Genomic DNA, 20,440 nt, shown 5'->3' with positions numbered 1-20,440 from the left:
CCTGCCAGCTTCTCCTCCTCCTTGGTCTTCCTTGACCCTCTTGTCTAGGTTGGTGTCTCCTCCTAGGAGTTTCTGTGCATCCTGCAGTGACCTTGATCCCTGATGACATAATTGAAGTTGCTTCTCTAAAGCAAGACTTGGTGATTATCTGTTTTCTGCTGTGGGCAAGTGGCTGACTGTCAACACGTGGGATAAATAGACAAACTTGATAAAGAGAGAAAGAAGCTCAAAGTTTTCTTGGGGTACGAGTGGGATCTCAGGGTTTGAATGTCTCCTGGTGTATTTATGAGATTTGCCGTAGGGACAAATCCCAGAGGCCATCCATGGGTTCCAACAAACCCTCCTAACTAGCTGATTTCTTAGAGTTCCTGGCAGTGCCTGTCACCAGCTTCTCCACTTTGCTGTGAAGAGTTGTCCAGTTGGCTGCCGTCCAGAAGCTGATGATTGACAGATACCTGGGCATCTTTTCCAAGTTTCAGGGAATAAAAAGGTAGCGAAGAGTGTCAGCTGTCCAGGTACTGGGAGGCAAAGCTGATGACTTCCCCTAATATTTCCACCTGTGCTTTCAACAGAGGCAGTGTGCACAAATGAAGAGTACTGTGGGTACTCTTCAGCTGAATCTGGCCACTGTGATGGGTGGAGGGGGCTATGAGGAATGGAGGTTATTACTGAACGTGAGGGATGGGAAGGGAGTCAATATTTTAGGTTGTTCTTGGAGAAATAATAACCGCAGAGGCAGCCAGTCAGAAAGGAGGTTGGTGGCCCCCTCCCCCATTCACCTGTTTCTTGGCACTTAGGCAGCCATTAAATTACAGAAATCTTTTCAGTCCTGACAGAAATGACAACCTCACGAGGAAAAAATAATGTTTTAATGCTAGATGGAAGATTAAAACAACATCAAGGAGGAAAACCTTTTCTATATAAGGGCTTAAACACTTGCCTTCTGCAAAATGTTATGAGTTATTATCTTTGTCTCAGGGGTATAATTTTTCTTCTCGAATCTTTAAAGTTATTTCTAGAATGGCAAACACTGTTCCAAAAACCATGTCTAAAGTCTTGAATGCCTGCATCAGCTCTGTGAGTGAAGGACAGCAGAAAGGAAAAGGTAATTGTGCTGAGGAATGAGAAAATTACTGTCTTCACATGCCAGGGTGGAACTTAAATTCTTCAGAACTATAATGCCTTTAAAAAGTCTAATGATTTTGGAAAGTTGGAGCAAAATGAATTCAATTACTGAATCACAGATGGTAATTAAAAATCAATGTATCTGTAATAAACTATATTTATAGATTTTCCATTGCAAAATGTATAGGATTTACAAAACTCAAATGATGAGAAGTATAGGTTAGATTTAGGAAGGAAATCTGAGGGGCTTCCCTGGTGGCTCAGTGGTGGAAAGCCCTGCCAGTGCAGGGGACATGGGTTAGTCCCTGGTCTGGGAGAATTCCATGTGCCACGGAACAACTAAACCCATGCGCCAAACGTGCCGCAGCTACTGAGAACCACACACCCTAGAACCCATGGCTCTGAAACAAGAGAAGCCACAGCAATGAGAAACCCACACGCCGCAACTAGAGAGTAGTTCCTGCTCACTACAACTAGAGGAAGGAAGACCCAGCACAGCCAAAAATAAATACATACATAAAAATTAAAAAAGGAAAAAAAATCTGAGTATAAATGATTCCTTTCTGCAGATAACAGTGCTGTGCTTAGTTGCTCAGTCGTGTCCAACTCTTTGTGACCCCGTGGACTGTAGTCCGCCACCGCCAGGTTCCTCTGTCCCTGGGGATTTTCCAGGCAAGAATACTGGAGTGGGTTGCCATGCTCTCCCCCAGGGTACCTTCCCAACCCAGGGATTGAACCCAGGTCTCCTGCATTGCAGGCAGATTCTTTACCATCTGAGCCACCAGGGAAGCCCATAGATAAAAATCAGTTCAGTTCAGTTTCTGTCATGTCCGACTCTTTGCAACCCCATGGACTATACAGTCTATGGAATTCTCCAGGCCAGAATACTGGAGTGGGTACCCTTTTCCTTCTGCAGGGGATCTTCCCAACCCAGGGATCAAACCCAGGTCTCCCACATTGCAGATAGATTCTTTACCAACTGAGCCACAAGGGAAGCCCAAGATTACTGGAGTGGGTAAACTATCCCTCCTCCAGCGGATCTTCCCAACCCAGGAATTGAACTGGGGTCTCCTGAATTGCACTAAAAGCATTAATAAATAGCTTTTTAAAAATTACAGTTAGAAAAATGTGCTTGTCTACATTTTTAGTAGCACAGCTATCAGAATTCCTAATGATTTTTAAATGGATATTTAGAACACATTAGGGTAGGTGTTATGTTTAGAGCTTGGGTGTTATTGAGTATTAGCCATGCCTTCCTCCAAGGGATCTTCCCAACCCAGAAATCGAACCCAGGTCTCCTACATTGCAGATTCTTTACCATCTGAGCCATCAGGGAAGTTTGTATATTTAGAGCTTGGATGTTCTTATTGAGGATTATTCAGTTTGAGATTCAACAGCACACAGAGTCTCTGAGAAATAAATGTCCTTAATGAGAACTTGCTTGGGCAGCCTTTCCTTATATTCAGGGAGAAAGTCCAGTCTGGGACATCTGGGTCCCAGAGAGGTACCTTCTCCCTGGCTCACAGCGGGGCCACTCACTCAGTTCCTGGATTCAAATGTTCCCTCAGCCGCTTTTAGCTCTGAGACCTTAAGCAAGTTACGTGACTTTTCTGTGCCTTAGTTTCCTTCTCAGTAATTTGGGGACAATGGTCTCTTCATAGGTTTGCTGGAGGATTAAACCAATTTACGTAAAGTTCTAGAACAGTTTATGACTGGTATGTAGTAAATCCTCAACAGAGTGAACAAAGATTATTATTGACCTTAGAAAGGTCTCACTCTTTCTAAAGAATGGGCTTGAGTAAATATCTTTTGAATACACTTGGCAGCAGAGAGAATCATTTTCAGTGAACAGTTAAAATTATTTGGATATAGTAACTTCTCTTCAAAGCCCAGGCATCCATTGTTCAAGAAGAAAATAAAAAGACAAAGGGGGAAAATTCCTGGCCAAGGGACAAGTTGGGAGGATTGTTTTAAAGCAGTCATTGTGTTCAGGTGGCCTGGCGGGCTACTGTAAACAGGGAGGGAGGGAAGGAGGAAACCAGAACCCATTGTGGGCCCAGAAAATGGATGTCTTTTCAACTAAACAGATTGCTATCAGCCTCTCACAGCCGATTCTTATTCCTTTTTGCCTGGTCATTTCCTTTACCGAGTGTCTGTAAGAACCACCCACTCGAGTGTTTCTCAGGATTATAGGTTTTTAGGTCAAACAGAAACCCCGGAGTGCCTGACACAGCCCTGCACTCGCAGTTACATTATACACCGGCTGGATGACATGGACCCCGCTGCTGGTGTGTGTCTCATGGAGGCTATTGTCCCCGAATCTGTGGAGATTCTCTCACAGTGTGGCCAGCAGCAACCAGGCATACAGGATAAGAGCGTGGCTCTGAAGTCCTGAAGCTTTCCTGTTGGGCTGAAGGCTGAATGTAGGAACCTCCCACCCCTCCAGTTCATTTCAGAAGCCGGACCTGCGGGCCCCATTCGCCAGCATCCTTTGTCATCCTCAGCATCCACGATGGATGAGATACCGGAGGCCCCGGCCATGACTGTCCACCTCCTGGCCAACGCGGGGCAGGGCTTGCTTTTGCAGCAAACCCTGGATCGGCTCCTAGATTGCATTTGCCCAGATATCCGTCTCTTTCTTGTGTCCGAGCGGGCCAGTCCAGTGAAATACTACGACAAGTGCTACTCCAAGCGGTCACGCTTCCCGGGGATGTCTGTTCTGCTTTTCTTGCAGGAGAACCTAGGCGAAGAGAGGCTTTTCCGCGTGCTTGACTCCCTACAGCATTGGCCGTGGCAGTGCTACCCCACGCAGAACGCCCAGGGAAGACCCTGCCCCTACATTCTTGCCAATCAGGAATTCTACAGTCTGGACAGCCAGATGCCCATCTGGGGCGTGAGGCAGGTGCACTGTGGCACCGAGATCCTGAGAGTGACACTCTACTGCAGTTTTGATAACTACGAAGATGCCATCCGGCTCTACGCAATGATCCTGCAGAGAGAAGCCACCTTGCAAAAGAGCAACTTCTGTTTCTTCGTGCTCTACTCCACTGAGACCTTTGCCCTGCAGCTCTCCCTGAAGCAGCTGCCCCTCGGAACATCGGTGGACCCCAAAGAGGCTTCAGTGTTGCAGTTCAAGGTCCAGGAGATTGGCCAATTAGTGCCTCTTCTACCCCATCCCTGCGTCCCCATCAGCCGCACCCGGTGGCAAACACAGGACTATGACGGCAACAAGATTCTGCTTCAGGTATGTCTGTTTGGTCTCTGTGATCTCTAGATGCCCGTGTAGCCGTATGATTTGACAGCCAAAATCATGTTGTGGTTCTCAACCTTCTTTGCATACCAGGATCTCTGGGGAGCTTTCAAATCTTCTCATGTCATGACTTCACTCCAGATCAGTTAGACTGGAATCTTTGGGGGCACCCAGGCTTGGGTATTTTTTGAAAGCTCCTTGGATAATGCTAATATATAACTTATAGCACAGTTGAGAGTCACTGGTTTAATCAAATCCCCTCATCTGACAGGAGAGGAAGTTCGGATGCTGTGAGCTGGTAACTTACACAAGTAGTTTGCAGTAGACTCAGACAACGTCCCATTTTTCAGATTTTCCTGTAACCATGCTCCTTAACTAGACACCAATATTTTGCCCACTCTTTCAGTTCAGAAATTTCGTTAGTTCTTTCCATGTGAACCTAAGAAAGCTGAAGTTATGATTAAAGTTGGGAATGTTAAGTATGTTGGGCTTCCCTAGTGGCTCAGTTATAAAGAATCTGCCTGCCAATGTAGGAACGTGGGTTCGAGCCCTGGGTTGGGAAGATCTCCTGGAGAAGGAAGTGGCAACCCACTCCAGTATTCTTGCCTGGAGAATCCCATGGACAGAAGAGCATGGTGGGCTACAGTCCATGGGATCACAGAGAGTCAGACATGACTTAGTGACTAAAACAATAACAACAACAAATGGTAAACGTGCCATCCTGTTGACCTAACTATTAAGTATCTTGCATCACTCTGAAATTTTATCCCAAATCAAGTTAGATGGTTAGAACCCTTCAAAATTGAGAAAAGCTTGAATTAAAAAATCTTCTGGTAAGCATCCTACTGAAAGCAAGCATAATTACAGTTACCACAAGTCATTTCTTATACAATATTATGTGACAGTTGAACCTTGCCACTTAGTAGCTCCATGATGTTTGAACCTTGTTTCCTTCGTTAGCACAATGAGGGTAGTATAACATCTTCCTAGAGGACAGGTTGTTATTTAACTAAGTGACCTGACATTTATAAAGAGCTTAAGCTAGTGCCCAGAAAGCAATTTTAGCTGTTATTGTTTATATTATGCCCTGCTAAGTTGCTAAGTTGCTTCAGTCGTGTCCAACTCTGTGCGACCCCATAGACGGCAGCCCACCAAGCTCTGCCGTCCCTGGGATTCTCCAAGCAAGAACACTGGAGTGGGTTGCCATTTCCTTCTCCAATGCATGAAAGGGAAAAGTGAAAGTGAAGTCACTCAGTCGCGTCGGACTCTTTGCAACCCCATGGACTGCAGCCTACCAGGCTCCTCCATCCATGGGATTTTCCAGGCAAGACGACTGGAGTGGGGTGCCATTGCCTTCTCTGATACTATGCCCTAGACTAAGTACTTCACTTTGATTATTTTAGTTAGTCCTTCTTACAACCTAGGAAGTTTTACAAAAGGCAAAACCAAGGAGTAGAGGTACCAGTTACTTGCTCAAGACACAAGATTAAGTGTTTACCTGGCTCTGAAACCAGGCAAGTTAACCACCACAGTCCAGTACTCTGTAAGTGTGTGTGGGCAGGGAGGTGTACATGATATTCACAGCAAAGTTCCTGTCCTTGAGAAATGGTCAGGAAGTGCTTTAAGACCTACTGGATAAGGTAAAAGCAGGCTAAAAGATGAATTATCTTTCCCTTTGATTAATTTTATTCTCATCAGCTTTGAGTTATTAATAAAATATGAGTCATACTGATTCTATATGAAATGATCTCTAAATCCTTTACCTTCTCATTCACACAAGGCAGATAGGCACTGTTTCTGTTAGTTGCCTATTATATAATTCACTAATTTGCAAGGCGTCTAAAAATTTTCCTTCAGTCTTAGTTAATCTCCAGAATTCAAATCTCGCTGTAGAGCAAAAATGTAATAAGTGTGTGCAGCAGGAGACACATTTCTGTTTTAAAGGCCGACTGACATTTTTACTTCTGAATCATGGGTTATACAGCTTAGCTCCATTGGAAAGTTAGGTTGAATTTGGGGAGTGTAGAATAGTTTTTTGGATAAATATCAATGAGGTTAGGCTTTTGCAAACAAAACGGGGAATTATCTTCTGGAAACTTCTATTTCTGGTGTCATATAAAAGTCCCTGAAGAATTAATGTACAAAGGATCAGATATCATACACTATATAAGATAAAACATTATAGCTACTTCACTCCTATTATGGGGTGAATTTTTCAGGATATGAAACCCATTGCAAACTTCCTTGTGGGGAGAGAGAATGAGGGTAAATGCATTGGCTTTGTGTGTGCATGTGTGTGTGCACACACGTGTGTGTGTAAGCCTTAATTTTATTTCTTTTTTAAAATTAAAATTTTTATCTTTATTTTTTATAAATTTCTTCATCTTTTAATTGAAGGATAATTGCTTCACAGAATTTTGTGGTTTTCTGTCAAACATCAAGATGAGTCAGCCATAGGTATACATATGTCCCCTCCTCTTGAACCTCCCTCCCAATCCCATCCCATCCCTCTAAATTGTTACAGAGCCCTGGTTTGCATTCCCTGAGTCATACAGCAGATTCCCATTGGCCATCTATTTTACATATGGTAGAGCATATGCTTCCGTGTTTCTCTCTCCGTATATCCCACCTTCTCCTTCCTTCCCGGCCCCTGTGACCATAAGTCTGTTCTTACATTGTTTTTTGTGCTTAAGTAGCCTGGGTCTTAAGAAGCAGGCCTTGGAGCTGACTCTGAGCTCTGCCACTTCCCCAGATAGGCCACTGTGGTCAGAAGCTGGCAGCCAGCAACTCTGAAGATGATCCATTTGAGTTCTTCACCTCACAAAGGTCCCCTAAAACTTCTGGACTTCACGTCGGTTGTACCAACTTGGATCAGACTCTCTTCTCTCTTGAATGCACTCAGTCACTCACTCAGGGGAATGGGGTTGTGTGGATAGCTTAGTTCTGAGGCAGAGGCTCTCCTCTCCTGCCTCCCTAGGTTTTTTCTGGACTCAGACTCTCTTGGGACTCCTGGGGGAGGGGGAACAAGAATCCCCAGGGAAGATCAGTGAGGGGACAAATTATGGGTAGCACAAATGACTGATGTCCGCCAAAGGAAAAAAAAATAATACAACGCAGGAGATCTAAGTTTGATCCCTGGGTCAGGAAGATCCCTTGGAGAAGGGAATGGCAACCCATTCCAGTATTCTTGCCTGGAGAACTCCATGGACAGAGGAGCCTGTTGGGCTACAGTCTATGAGGCCACAAAGAGTCAGACATGACTGAGGGACTGAGCATGCAGGAATGCATTTGCAGGAGAGTCCTAATCACAAGTTCACTTCTCCACATGTAACCCTTCCTCAGGGCGAGGATGGATATGTGTTGAGGGGGTTTCAGGGGGTGGTTTGCTAGATCCAGTGAGCGTGGTGGGCAAAGCTTCCCTGAGGAGTGAGACCTGGCCCTGCCTGAGCTGGATAGCCCAGAAGGAAGTAGCCAGATGGAGAGGAGAGGAAAGTGTTCCGAATGGAGGAGATGATGGGTGAGAATATGTAGAATAGCATTTTCTTAGCCATCATTTTCAGAAGGCACCCTATAGTCCCATGTGGCAGAGGCTACATCCTCAGGCACATGGTCAGCCACTGGGGGGTAAGCACTATGAGGATGGGGATTGTTTTTGGTCCACTCCTGTATTCCCAGTACTTACAACAATGTCTGGCACATGGTAGGCAAAATCATTCTTAAGTGAATGAGCAAAAGCCTTGCCAAGTAGGTTCTATTTTATCCTGACGATAATCAGCAGTCACTGATAGAGCCTCTGAATGGTAGTGACATGTACAATTTGCATTATGAGATCAAAACGGGGGATATACATGGAGGTACTTTGTACAGTGGAAACTGTAGTATAATTATTGTCTGTGTAAGAAGGATGCTGTGTCTCTCCATGTATTTTCCTACATGACCTCTTGTCAGTGCAGACTGTCTTATGCTTCTCAGAGCCTGGGATATGTGTTTTAGAGAGACTGATATTAGGGTACATAGTAGATGCTCAGTAATGAGTGACTGTCTGAATACATGATCAGGAATGTCAGTGTTTATTCATTCACCAAGTACTTATTGAATGCATACCTTCAGTTCAATTCAGTTCAGTCGCTCAGTTGTGTCCGAATCTTTGCGACCCCATGAATCGCAGCACGCCAGGAGTGCTGTCCATCACCAACTCCTGGAGTTCACTCAGACTCATGTCCATCGAGTCCGTGATGCCATCCAGCCACTCATCCTCTGTCGTCCCCTTCTCCTCCTGCCCCCAATCCCTCCCAGCATCAGAGTCTTTTCCAATGAGTCAGCTCTTCGCATGAGGTGGCCAAAGTACTGGAGTTTCTGCTTTAGCATCATTCCTTCCAAAGAAATCCCAGGGTTGATCTCCTTCAGAATGGACTGGTTGGATCTCCTTGCAGTTCAAGGGACTCTCAAGAGTCTTCTCCAACACCACAGTTCAAAAGCATCAATTCTTGGGCGCTCAGCCTTCTTCACAGTCCAACTGTCACATCCATACATGATCACTGGAAAAACCATAGCCTTGACTAGAAGGATCTTAGTCGGCAAAGTAATGTCTCTGCTTTTGAATATACTCTCTAGGTTGGTCATCACTTTTCTTCCAAGGAGTAAGTGTCTTTTAATTTCATGGCTGCAATCACCATCTGCAGTGATTTTGGAGCCCCCCAAAAATAAAGTCTGACACTGTTTCCACTGTTTCCCATCTATTTCCCATGAAGTGATGGGACCAGATGCCATGATCTTCATTTTCTGAATGTTGAGCTTTAAGCCAACTTTTTCACTCTCCTCTTTCACTTTCATCAAGAGGCTTTTTAGTTCCTCTTCACTTTCTGCCATAATGGTGGTGTCATCTGCATATTCCCAGCAATCTTGATTCCATCTTGTGTTTCTTCCAGTCCAGCGTTTCTCATGATGTACTCTGCATAGAAGTTAAATAAGCAGGGTGACAATATACAGCCTTGACGTACTCCTTTTCCTATTTGGAACCAGTCTGTTGTTCCATGTCCAGTTCTAACTGCTGCTTCCTGACCTGCATACAGATTTCTCAAGAGGCAGGTCAGGTGGTCTGTATTCCCATCTCTTTCAGAATTTTCCACAGTTTATTGTGATCCACACAGTCAAAGGCTTTGGTATAGTCAATAAAGCAGAAATAGATGTTTTTCTGGCACTCTCTTGCTTTTTCCATGATCCAGCGGATGTTGGCAATTTGATCTCTGGTTCCTCTGCCTTTTCTAAAACCAGCTTGAACATCAGGAAGTTCATGGTTCATGTATTGCTGAATCCTGGCTTGGAGAATTTTGAGCATTACTTTACTAGCATGTGAGATGAGCGCAATTGTGCGGTAGTTTGAGCATTCTTTGGCATTGCCTTTCTTTGGGATTGGAATGAAAACTGACCTTTTCCAGTCCTGTGGCCACTGCTGAGTTTTCCACATTTGCTGGCATATTGAGTGCAGCACTTTCACAGCATCATCTTTCAGGATTTGAAAGAGCTCAACTGGAATTCCATCACCTCCACTAGCTTTGTTTGTAGCGATGCTTTCCTAGGCCCACTTGACTTCACATTCCAGGATGTCTGGCTCTAGGTGAGTGATCACACCATCGTGATTATCTGGGTCATGAAGATATTTTTTGTACAGTTCTTCTGTGTATTCTTGCCACCTCTTCTTAATATCTCTGCTTCTGTTAGGTCCATACCATTTCTGTCCTTTATCAAGCCCATCTTTGCAAGAAAAGGGCTACCCTATTCTCAACTTGGCAGTTTTCATCCTACAGTTTGACTCCTTAGTGGACGTATCTGTTGTTGGGTGTCTGACATAAACTAGGGGGGCTTCCATGGTAGCTCAGCTGGTAAAGAATCTGCCTGCAATGCAGAAGACCCTGGTTCAATTCCTGGGTTGGGAAGATCCCCTGGAGAAGGGATAGGCTACCCACTCCTTGAGCTTCCCTGGTGGCTCAGCTGGTAAAGAATCTGCCTGCAATGAGGGAGACCTAGGTTCGATCCCTAGGTTGGGGAGATCCCCTGGAGAAGGGAAGGGCTACCAGCTCCAGTATTCTGGCCTGGTGAATTCTATGGACTGTATAGTTCACGGGGTGGCAAAGAGTTGGACATGACTGAGTGACCTTCACTTTCATAAATTTGGGGAAATTCTCAGTCATTATTGTTTCAAATATTTCTAGTGTTTCATTCTCTCCCTCTTCTTCTGGTATTTCCACTGAATGTCTATTACTCTTTTTGTAGTTGTCCCAGTTTTTAGGTTGTCCATTCTGATTTGCAGGTTTTGTTTCAGCCTGTTTTTTCCTCTCTGCTTTTCTTTTTCAAGCATTTTTTTGATATGTCCTCCAGCTCAGAGATTGTTTCCTCAGCTGTGTTTGGTCTACTAAGAAGCCCATTAAAGCATTCTTTATTTCTGTTAAACAGTGTTTTGTTTTGTTTTTGTTTTTTAATCTTTTTGGTTCTTCTTTTAGGATTTCTATCTCTCTTTTCAGATTGCCATCTGTTCTTGCATGCTATTTACTTTATCCTTTAGAGTCTTTAGTATATTAATCAGAATTATTTTAAATTACTGGCCAGATAATTCCAACATTCCTGCCACATCTGGTTCTGATACTTGCTCTGTCTTTTCACTGTGCCTTTTTACCTTTTGTAATGTCTTGTAATTTTTTTCCCCTGATAGCCAGGATGATGTAGGAGACATAGGAACAGCTGTAAATCATACTTTACTAATGTGGTGGCAAGGAATTGGGGGAAGGGAGTCATTCTAAGATTAGGTCTCAGTCTTAATGAGTCTATGCCTTGAACTTCACAAGTGTTTACACTTTTTTTCTCTCCTCTTAGGTGGAAGAGAATGGCTAGAGTGGGCTGGAGTTGAATACTTCACTTCTCTCACATGAAAGGCTAGAGGAAGCTGCAGTTGGGTATTCCTCTTCCATGGGTCAGTTCAGTTCAGTTGCTCAGTCATGTCCGACTCTTTGTGACCCCATGGACCACAGCACGCCGGGCCTCTCTGTCATTCACCAACTCCTGCAGTTTACCCAAACTCATGTCCATTGAGTCAGTGATGCCATCCAACCATCTCATCCTCTGTCGTTCCCTTCTTTCTCCTCCTGCCCTCAATCTTTCCCACCATCAGGGTCTTTTCAAATGAATCAGCTCTTTGCATTAGGTGGCCAAAGTATTGGAGTTTCAGCTTCCATGGGTCAGTTCAGTTCAGTTCAGTTCATTTCAGTCGCTCAGTCATGTCCGACTCTTTGTGACCCCATGAATCACAGCACGCCAGGCCTCCCTGTCCATCACCAATTCCTGGAGTTCACTCAGACTCACGGCCATCGAGTCAGTGATGCCATCCAGCCATCTCATCCTCTGTCGTCCCCTTCTCCTCCTGCCCCCAATCCCTCCCAACATCAGAGTCTTTTCCAATGAGTCAACTCTTCTCATGAGGTAGCCAAAGTAATTTTAGCTTTAGCATCATTCCTTCCAAAGAAATCCCAGGGCTGGTCTCCTTCAGAATGGACTGGTTGGATCTCCTTGCAGTCCAAGGGACTCTCAAGAGTCTTCTCCAACACCACAGTTCAAAAGCAGCAATTCTTTGGCACTCAGCCTTCTTCACAGTCCAACTCTCACATCCATACATGACCACAGGAAAACCATAGCCTTGACTAGACGGACGTTTGTTGGCAAAGTAATGTCTCTGCTTTTGAATATGCTATTTAGGTCAGTCATAACTTTTCTTCCAAGGAGTAAGCGTCTTTTAATTTCATGGCTGCAGTCACCATCTGCAGTGATTTTGGAGCCCCCCAAAATAAAGTCTGACACTGTTTCCACTGTTTCCCCATCTGGGTTAGTTAGGCTATGATAATACACCAGCACGTTAGACTTGGGTTAACTAGTTCCCCCGGAAAGAAGGCTTTTTTTCTTTTTGGCCACATATGCGGAAACCATGCAGTCTTTTTTTTTTTTTTTTCCTTCAATGTAGGAGAAATCCTCTCTTGCTATTTCTTAGAATCACTTTTAGTAAGAGACAGCATTATTTTCCCTGCATGATGTCAGATTTTCCTTAACAGCTTGATCATGTTTCAGAGATGCAGAGCCTCTTGTTTCTCAAGTGTTTGGAGCCAAATGTGTGGCAAATACTCTTTCTGTTCATCAAGGTATTTGCTAATGTTCCTTGGAACTCGAAAACACCTAGCTCTCAATCTGTAACATTTTACAAATATTTCTTAGAAAGATGTGCTCTAAATAATAAGAATCTCTACAAATGCATTTCAGTTGCTTCTTCGGCAAGAGAAGCTTCATTTTCTCTCGGGATTTATCTCAATCACTCAGCATTATGTTTCTCCTGAAAATTCTTCACTCCACGGCACAAGCTGCATTTCTATAGTAAAAATTTTGTACTTTCTTCTACCGTATGGTCTAAGGACTTCTCTTTAAAAAAGGGAAAGTTGGGGTCTCTCTCTTAAAGACCATCCATAGGGTAGATGTCCTTCTGCAGTTTCTGGAAAAGACTTTGTATCCACTTAATGGCTAATAATTAGGGGACACGCATTTCTACACACAATTTGTTAGGCACTAAGCTTTATTGTGAAGAAGGCTGAGCGCCGAAGAATTGATGCTTTTGAACTGTGGTGTTGGAGAAGACTCTTGAGAGTCCCTTGGACTGCAAGGAGATCCAACCAGTCCATTCTGAAGGAGACCAGCCCTGGGATTTCTTCGGAAGGAATGATGCTGAAGCTGAGGCTCCAGTACTTTGGCCACCTCATGCGAAGAGTTGACTCATTGGAAAAGACTTTGATGCTGGGAGGGATTGGGGGCAGGAGGAGAAGGGGACGACAGAGAGTGAGATGGCTGGATGGCATCATGGACTCGATGGGCGTGAATCTGAGTGAACTCTGGGAGTTGGTGATAGACAGGGAGGCTTGGCGTGCTGCAATTCATGGGGTCGCAAAGAGTCGGACACGACTGAGTGACTGAACTGAACTGAACTGAACTGAAAGCTTTATTTATTTATCCAACAGACATCTAATGATTACTTACCACATGTTGGGCATTGTGCTAAGTACTGGAGATATAGTGATCAAGATGGTGTATAAAGTCCTAGCCCTTCCAGTTGGCAAAGTCTCGAAGAAGATACAGAGAATTTGAGCACACAACTGCAGAATAGCATGGTGACTACGAGGACATGGAAAGTACAGGCTGCCAGGACAGCAAGTAGTATGATTAATGATGATGATAGTAGCCAACTTATGTTTAGGAACACTATGCCCTGGGCACTGTTACAATTTAAACTTCTCAGCAGCTCTCTGACATTGGTACTTATTATCATCTCCTTCTATGTATGAGGAAACTAAGGTACAGAAAAATTAGGTAACTTGTTTAAAGTCCCACAACTAATACGTGACAGAACCAATATTTAGGGGTACCTCTGATGGCTTCCCTGGTGGCTCAGATGGTAGAGAATCGACTTGCAATGCAGGACACCCAGGTTTGATCCCTGGGTCAGGAAGATCCCTTGGAGAAGGAAATGTCCGCCCACTCCAGTGTTCTTGCTTGGATAATTCCATGGACAGAGGAGCTTGGCAGGCTACATGGGATTGCAAAGAGTCAGACGCCACTGAGCGTCTTTCACTTTCACTTTCTTTTCTGGTAGCTCAGTGGTAAAGAATCTGCCTGCCAATACAGGAGACACAGGTTCAATCCCTGGTCCAGGAAGATCTCTGGAGAAGGAAATGGAACCCACAGCAGTATTCTTGTCTGAAAAATCATGAACAAAGGATCTTGGCTGGTTACAGTCCATAAGGTCACAAGGAGTCAGACATGACTTAGCGATTGAACAACCACCACCCAGATTCAGTGACACGGAGAAGGCTTCTAGGAGGAAATGATGTGTAAGCTTGGAGTTGACAAAAGGTAGGAGTTTTCAGGAAAAAGAGTCAGAGGTGACATATCCCAGACAGAGGAAATAATATACAAAAACACTGGCATTAGGAAAGAACAAATAATGTTCCAAGAATTGAAAAAGGCTCAGTTTTGACAAGAGGAAGAAGGGGTGAATTAAGCTGGAGTAAGAAAGGATAGGCTGTGAAGGGTATTTGTTGTTCAGTTTATCAGTCATGTCTGACTCATTGTGACCCCATGGACTGCAGCACGCTAGTGTTCCTTGCCCTTCACTCTCTTGGAGTTTGCTCAAACTCAAGTTCATTGAGTTGCCACCCAACCACCTTATCCTCTGTTGCCCTCTTCTCCTCCTGCCTGCCTTCAATCTTTCCCAGCATCAGGGTCTTTTCCAGTGAGATGGCTCTTCAAATCAGTTGGCCAAAATACTGGAGCTTCAGCTTCAGCCTAAGTCCTTCCAATGAATATTCAGGGTTGATTTCCTGTAAGATTATCTGGTTTGGTCTCCTTGCAGTCCAAGGGACTCTCAAGAGTCTTCTCCAGCACCACAATTTGAAAGCATAAATTCTTCAGCACTCACTCTTCGTCATGGTCCAACTCTCACATTCATACATGACTACTGAAAAGCCATAGCTTTGACTATATGGATTTTTATCGGCAAGTGATATTTCTGTTTTTTAATACTCTGTCTAGCTTTGTTATAGCTTTTCTTCCAAGGAGAAAGTGTCTTTTAATTTCATGGCTGCAGTCACTGTCCACAATGATTTTGGAGCCCAAGAAAATAAAGTCTGTCATTATTTCCATTGTTTCCCCATCTATTTGCCATGAAGAGTATGAAAAATAAAGAAAGTGTTAGTTGTTCAGTTGTGTCCGACTCTATGAGGCCCCATGGACTATTGCTCACCAAGCTCCTCTGTCCATGGAATTCTCCATGCAAGAATACTGGAGTGGGTTACCATGTCCTTCTCCAGGGTATCTTCCTGACCCAAGGATTGAACCTGGGTCTCCCGCATTGCAGGCAGATTCTTTACCACCTGAGCCACCAGGGAAGCCCCGAAGGATATGGTGGTCTATTTAAGGGATTTGATTTTATCTTAAGAAGAGTAGAGAGCCACTTGAAGCAGGAGGGTGACATGATAAAACTGTTTTCAAAGCTCCTCTGATGGTAGAGTGGAGAATGGATTAGAGGGAGGCCAGGAGCACCCATGAGGTGTCCTGACGGATGGCTGTTGCAGTATTTCAATGAGTGATGCTGACATCTGCCCTAGGGTTAATGGCAGTGGACATGGAGGGACAGGAAGACCCGAGAAGTCTCTGGAAGACAGAGTCCATGGGAACGGGTAACATGGAGGATGAGGAAGGGAAAATGAAGCTCTTGCTTGGCTAGTATGGAACAAATGATGCCAGGTTCTATGAGAGGGAGTAGAGTTAGCAGAATAGATTTAGTGAGAGGAGGGCAATGAGCTCACCTTTGGACCTGTTGAGTTTTAGGAGATTGTGCCTGGATGACGGTTGGATAGATAAGTCTGAAGCTTAAGAGCTGGATCTGAACTATAATGACTTTCCAATGCCTTCATCAGTTAGATAATAGTTGAAGGCATGAGATTTAATGAGATTTTCCTGAGAGAGTGTGCAGACTGAGAGGAGAAGATGGCCCAGGTTAGCACTGAAGAACTATGTCCTGTGACGAAACTGAGAGGGGTGGATGGAAAAAGAAAACCCAGAAGAACGTATTGACATAGAAATTTAAGGAGAAACCTTCAAATGTAAAGGAGAAGGGTCAGCTTTGTAAAATTCCAATAGAGTGCATGTGAAAATTGGTGACACGGAGGCTGCTCTAGACTGCATAGTCTAATATCAATCCTGAACAATCTCTGAATGTGTAAATAGCCAGATTCCAGTTCCAGAAGAGAAAAACTTTATTGGATTAAATAAAAAGGTAGAATATAATGTCCAGGAAGCAAAGGGGGCAGTTCATCCCGTTGAAGGACTGTACCTCTTACTTCTATTCACTTCAGCTGACTTTATTGAAAGTCTGCATGAGCACAGCATGGCAGAAGCCTGAGTATGATGTCATCTGTTCTTGGCACTTAGTTAATGGAAAACATTAACTCTTCTCTTTGCCCCGTAGGTCCAGTTGAATCCAGGACTTGGTGTGAGGAATGGTGAGCCTCCTTTGCTGAATGACACCTCGGGAGCTGACACTCTTCCCCAAGGCTCCAGGCTGATCCCTGTCTCTGCAATTAGGACCCTAGAGTTGAGAAGTCGAAGGAGTCGGGGCAGGAGGTTCAAGGTGGGCTCCCTGGAGCGGCCTGAGCCTGGTGGGCGGCCAGCGTCAGACGGTTCCGGTGACACTTCGTGGAAAAGCCCTGGTGGCTCAGCTCAGCCCAGCAGCTCAGCCACGGAATCCCAACCGCAACTGTCTTCTCTTCACCTCGAACCCAGGGCCAGAACGAAGGTCCTCGGCCGGGAAAACAGCTCCGAGAAGCTGGAGGCAGAGACCAATGTTGACACCGGATTCACCGTGGTCAGTTCTGAACCCAGGCCATCTTTTGTGAGCAGATTTCCTAGGAATCTTCAGACCCACCAGCCACCATCATGCTTGTCAACCTCTTTCTCAGGGTCAGCTGCTTCCAAAAACAACAGGATCTTTAAGGAAAGGGTTCACCCCCTGTCACTTGCTGGCCAAAGGGACCTTGGTGCTAAGAAGATGCTCTCAGAATGTCCCCTTCCTCTGTCAGTCCAGGGTGAAGCAAAAGAAGCAGAAGAAGAATTCTTTATATAGCATAAGATGACTGTGGTTTTCTAAAACTCGAGATCAAATAGGATGTTCTAGAAATGGAGCACCGACCCAGAATCAGCCTGTTTCTTGTTCATCTGAGGGGGCCTGAATGTGAGCCATGCATGGATTTGCATCACTTTTATTTCAAATATTCCAAGTTTAGTGGCACTGGGCGGTGTTGACAAGTGGTTTGCTGTTGTGGTCATGAGGGAACGCAGCGAATGCACAGGGAAAAAGCCCAATGGCTCAGATCCTTGGGGACACTCTAACCCAGCTGGGTGTGTTGAGTTCAGCATCTATCAGGATAATTGCATTGTATGCAAACGAGTCGGATGTGTTATGCAATGCTGATTAGTGACTGTAATTTGGTTTTAATTTTTACTTGGGTTGCATAGCTCATGCCCCCGGGACAGCATTGGACTATTTATTCTTTAGTGTTTTTTTAATTTTTATGTGACCTCATTCGATAACTAGGTCCTGTTCACCACGAACCCTCCAGTGATTTTTGCCTTGAAAGTTGTTTGCATCTGGAATGAATTAACATGCAAAATGTTTTGAAAATTGCAAACATTTTTTTTCCCCCTGTTTAATGAGCAGTAACCCTGGAAGCCAAAAAAATCAGGTTAAAAGTGAAAGCTAGGCTCCAGGGTTTTCTCGATCCTCCATTTCTTGTTCGTTTCTGTACTACTCTAGTGGGGCCAGTGGTTCATATAATTAAGTAGAGAGGAGTGGGACATGACTGAGCAACTTCACTTTCACTTGTCACTTCCATGCATTGGAGAAGGAAATGGCAACCCACTCCAGTGTTCTTGCCTGGAGAATTCCAGGGCCCGGGGAGCCTGATGGGCTGCCGTCTATGGGGTCGCGCAGAGTTGGACACGACTGAAGCGACTTAGCAGCAGCAGCAGCAGCAGCAGTGGGATGTGACTGGGTGATTCGAAATCTAGACGGAGTGTGGCAGGAAGATTGCATTGGTTTCGTCATTAGAGCAGGACTTGGGTTCTTTTGGCCATGTACAAACTGCTGAATTCCTTTGTAATTCTCATTCATTCATTATACATTTACTGAGGCACCAAATTGTATCAAACACTTCCCTTTGAATAAGACGTTGACATATGGTGCATATAGGTTCTGTGGCCATCAAACCCAAAACTTGTTTACAGTTTTGCCTTATGATAAATCCATTCTATCAGCTTTTAAGAACATGTTGGAGCGCAAACATTTCCCTGGGAAACCTTTCCACAACTGATGCCACACTTGCTGCGTCAGATTGTATGAAGAACCTGAGGATGAAGATTGGGCATACTGTGAACTGCAATTAGGATCCTAATGGACAAATACTTAATTGCTCACATGGTGTCTTGTTTGATTGGGTTGATACTCACATGTTCAAAAACACCTGAGGTCTGTGTGTTTCAGTTAATTTAGGAGGTTATTTTATTCCAAGAACTTCATTTTCCAAAACAGATGTTAAGTGACTATAAATACTGATTTAGCTGGATCTTTCGAAGACCCTAACACTTACTACACCCAACTGCAGAGAAAGGTGAGTTCAGACTTAAGGATGAATCTCATGGTAGCGAGACTGGACTGGGTTTAGGTGCTCTGTCTGTCTAAAAGAATAGAAATGGAAGACAGTTGCAAATGGACAAAGACAAGACTTATAAATGGATTTTTGTCCTTACACTATCAATATATTCTCATCCCCATATTTTTTCCCCCTCAGATTAGAGTTAGATCTTAGAATGTGGAATGAAGAACTTACTTTTAGTATAGTTTTCTATAATAGGTGTTAAAAAAAATTAAAGTCTTATTTAAACTGAACTATTGAGCTGCCTTGAAAAGCACAGCAGGAAGTTTTGAGGTTTCTTTCTGGCTTTTTTGAGGTTATCTAATTCCTTTAACATCATACATGGGTAAGAATGGAAGTACATGGAAATCATGAAGAATATTGAGGAATTTGAATGGTAACTTACAAAATTGACTTGTGAAATAAGAGTGTGCTCGTAAAATGTCACCTCTATCCTCCTGGTCATGACCAGAATTCAACTTACCACATGATAGGAGAGAAATGCCAGTGGGTAGGAGAGAGATACCAGTGGGTGGATGAGAAAGGCCCAAATTTGGGTCTCAGTTTTAAAATTTTCTATTTATATGTGACCTTAAACCTTTGATCTTCTGTTGCCTTATCTTCTGTACCAAGGTTGTTAGAAAAATAAACATTATGCAGACGAAAGCATTTGGATGTTAAACACTGTAAATATGTAAGATATTATAATTTCAAATGATCCTTCATACCCATATTTTTAAATGTATTAACAATAAAGGATTTTTAAAAAACAACCTTTAGTAAAAGCAATGATAAAAGAAAAAAAGAAAATCCAATTCTCTCATATTTTTGCAATACGTGTCATTTATGTTTATATATCTGGAGGAAAATTATAGGATCAAATAAATCCTAAAAGTTCAAAAGAGATTACATATAACAAGAGATAAACTATTAACTAGTCTAATCCAATTTATCAAATTATTCAGATTCTTTACTTACTTGTACTGTATTTCTTGAAATGTAAAATGTATCATGAGGGACTTCTGATGATGAGATAATTTTATATTTTTTATAGGTATATTAAAACTCAGTTGCATTTCAGTTGTTTGGCTCTTTTTACCCCTATAGTATTCACATTTTTTTGCAAGCATTATTTGGATATTGCTAAACATTAATAGAAATGGTAACATTTGGAAGCTTGCAAATGTGTTTGTTAGAGGAAGTTGTCATTCAGTTACTGAGTCCATGGACTATAGCCCGCCAGGCTCCTCTGTCTATGGACTTCTCCAGGCAAGAATACTGGAGTAGGGTGCCATTGTCTTCTTCAGGCAATATTCCCAATCCAGGAATTGAACCTGCATCTTCTGAAATGCAAGTGGATTCTTTACCACTGAGCCACCAGGGAAGCCTGTTAGGGGGAGTAGAGAGGGAAGGAGAGGGACACACCTTGATTGACAAAAGTAAGTGAGCAAGGGTCTCAGCTGCACCCCATCTGTCAGAATCCAAGCTTGTGCAGCTGGCCACATGACAGACCAATTACTGATGCAAGGAATAGTGATATTATTCAGAAGCTGAGATGATGGTGGACAAGTGTCCCAAAGAACCATCTTGCCTGGGTTTTGGATGCTAGTTTCTTTTATAGAACAAAGGTGGGGGCAGAGGTGAGGATGTAAAGTAAAAAGGGTGATATGTTGTTGCAAACATTTCCTGGTTCTGGGGACTCTAGAGTGGATGTATTCATTTCTTTCTTCCCGCAGTCATTCTTAGGTGGGCTTGGTCAGGAGGTTTCCTGTGAACTGAGCAAAGATGT

General features: G+C 43.7%; 1 protein-coding gene across 1 annotated transcript; it reads left to right on the top strand.

The window, feature by feature from the left end:
* The first annotated feature begins 3,308 nt into the window (after positions 1 to 3,308).
* Positions 3,309 to 19,731, top strand: FAM124B (family with sequence similarity 124 member B). Its single transcript, XM_004004971.6, has 2 exons — positions 3,309 to 4,369; positions 16,431 to 19,731. Exons 1-2 carry the CDS (start codon positions 3,638 to 3,640, stop codon positions 17,082 to 17,084), a joined length of 1,386 nt encoding a protein of 461 aa, XP_004005020.2. The 5' UTR covers positions 3,309 to 3,637; the 3' UTR covers positions 17,085 to 19,731.
* The last annotated feature ends 709 nt before the right edge of the window (positions 19,732 to 20,440 follow it).

Source organism: Ovis aries, chromosome 2 (genome assembly GCF_016772045.2).
Source record: "Ovis aries strain OAR_USU_Benz2616 breed Rambouillet chromosome 2, ARS-UI_Ramb_v3.0, whole genome shotgun sequence".
NCBI lineage: Eukaryota > Metazoa > Chordata > Mammalia > Artiodactyla > Bovidae > Ovis > Ovis aries.
The sequence above is the reverse complement of the archived record's forward strand: the minus strand, read 5'-3'. Positions and strand labels throughout refer to the sequence as shown.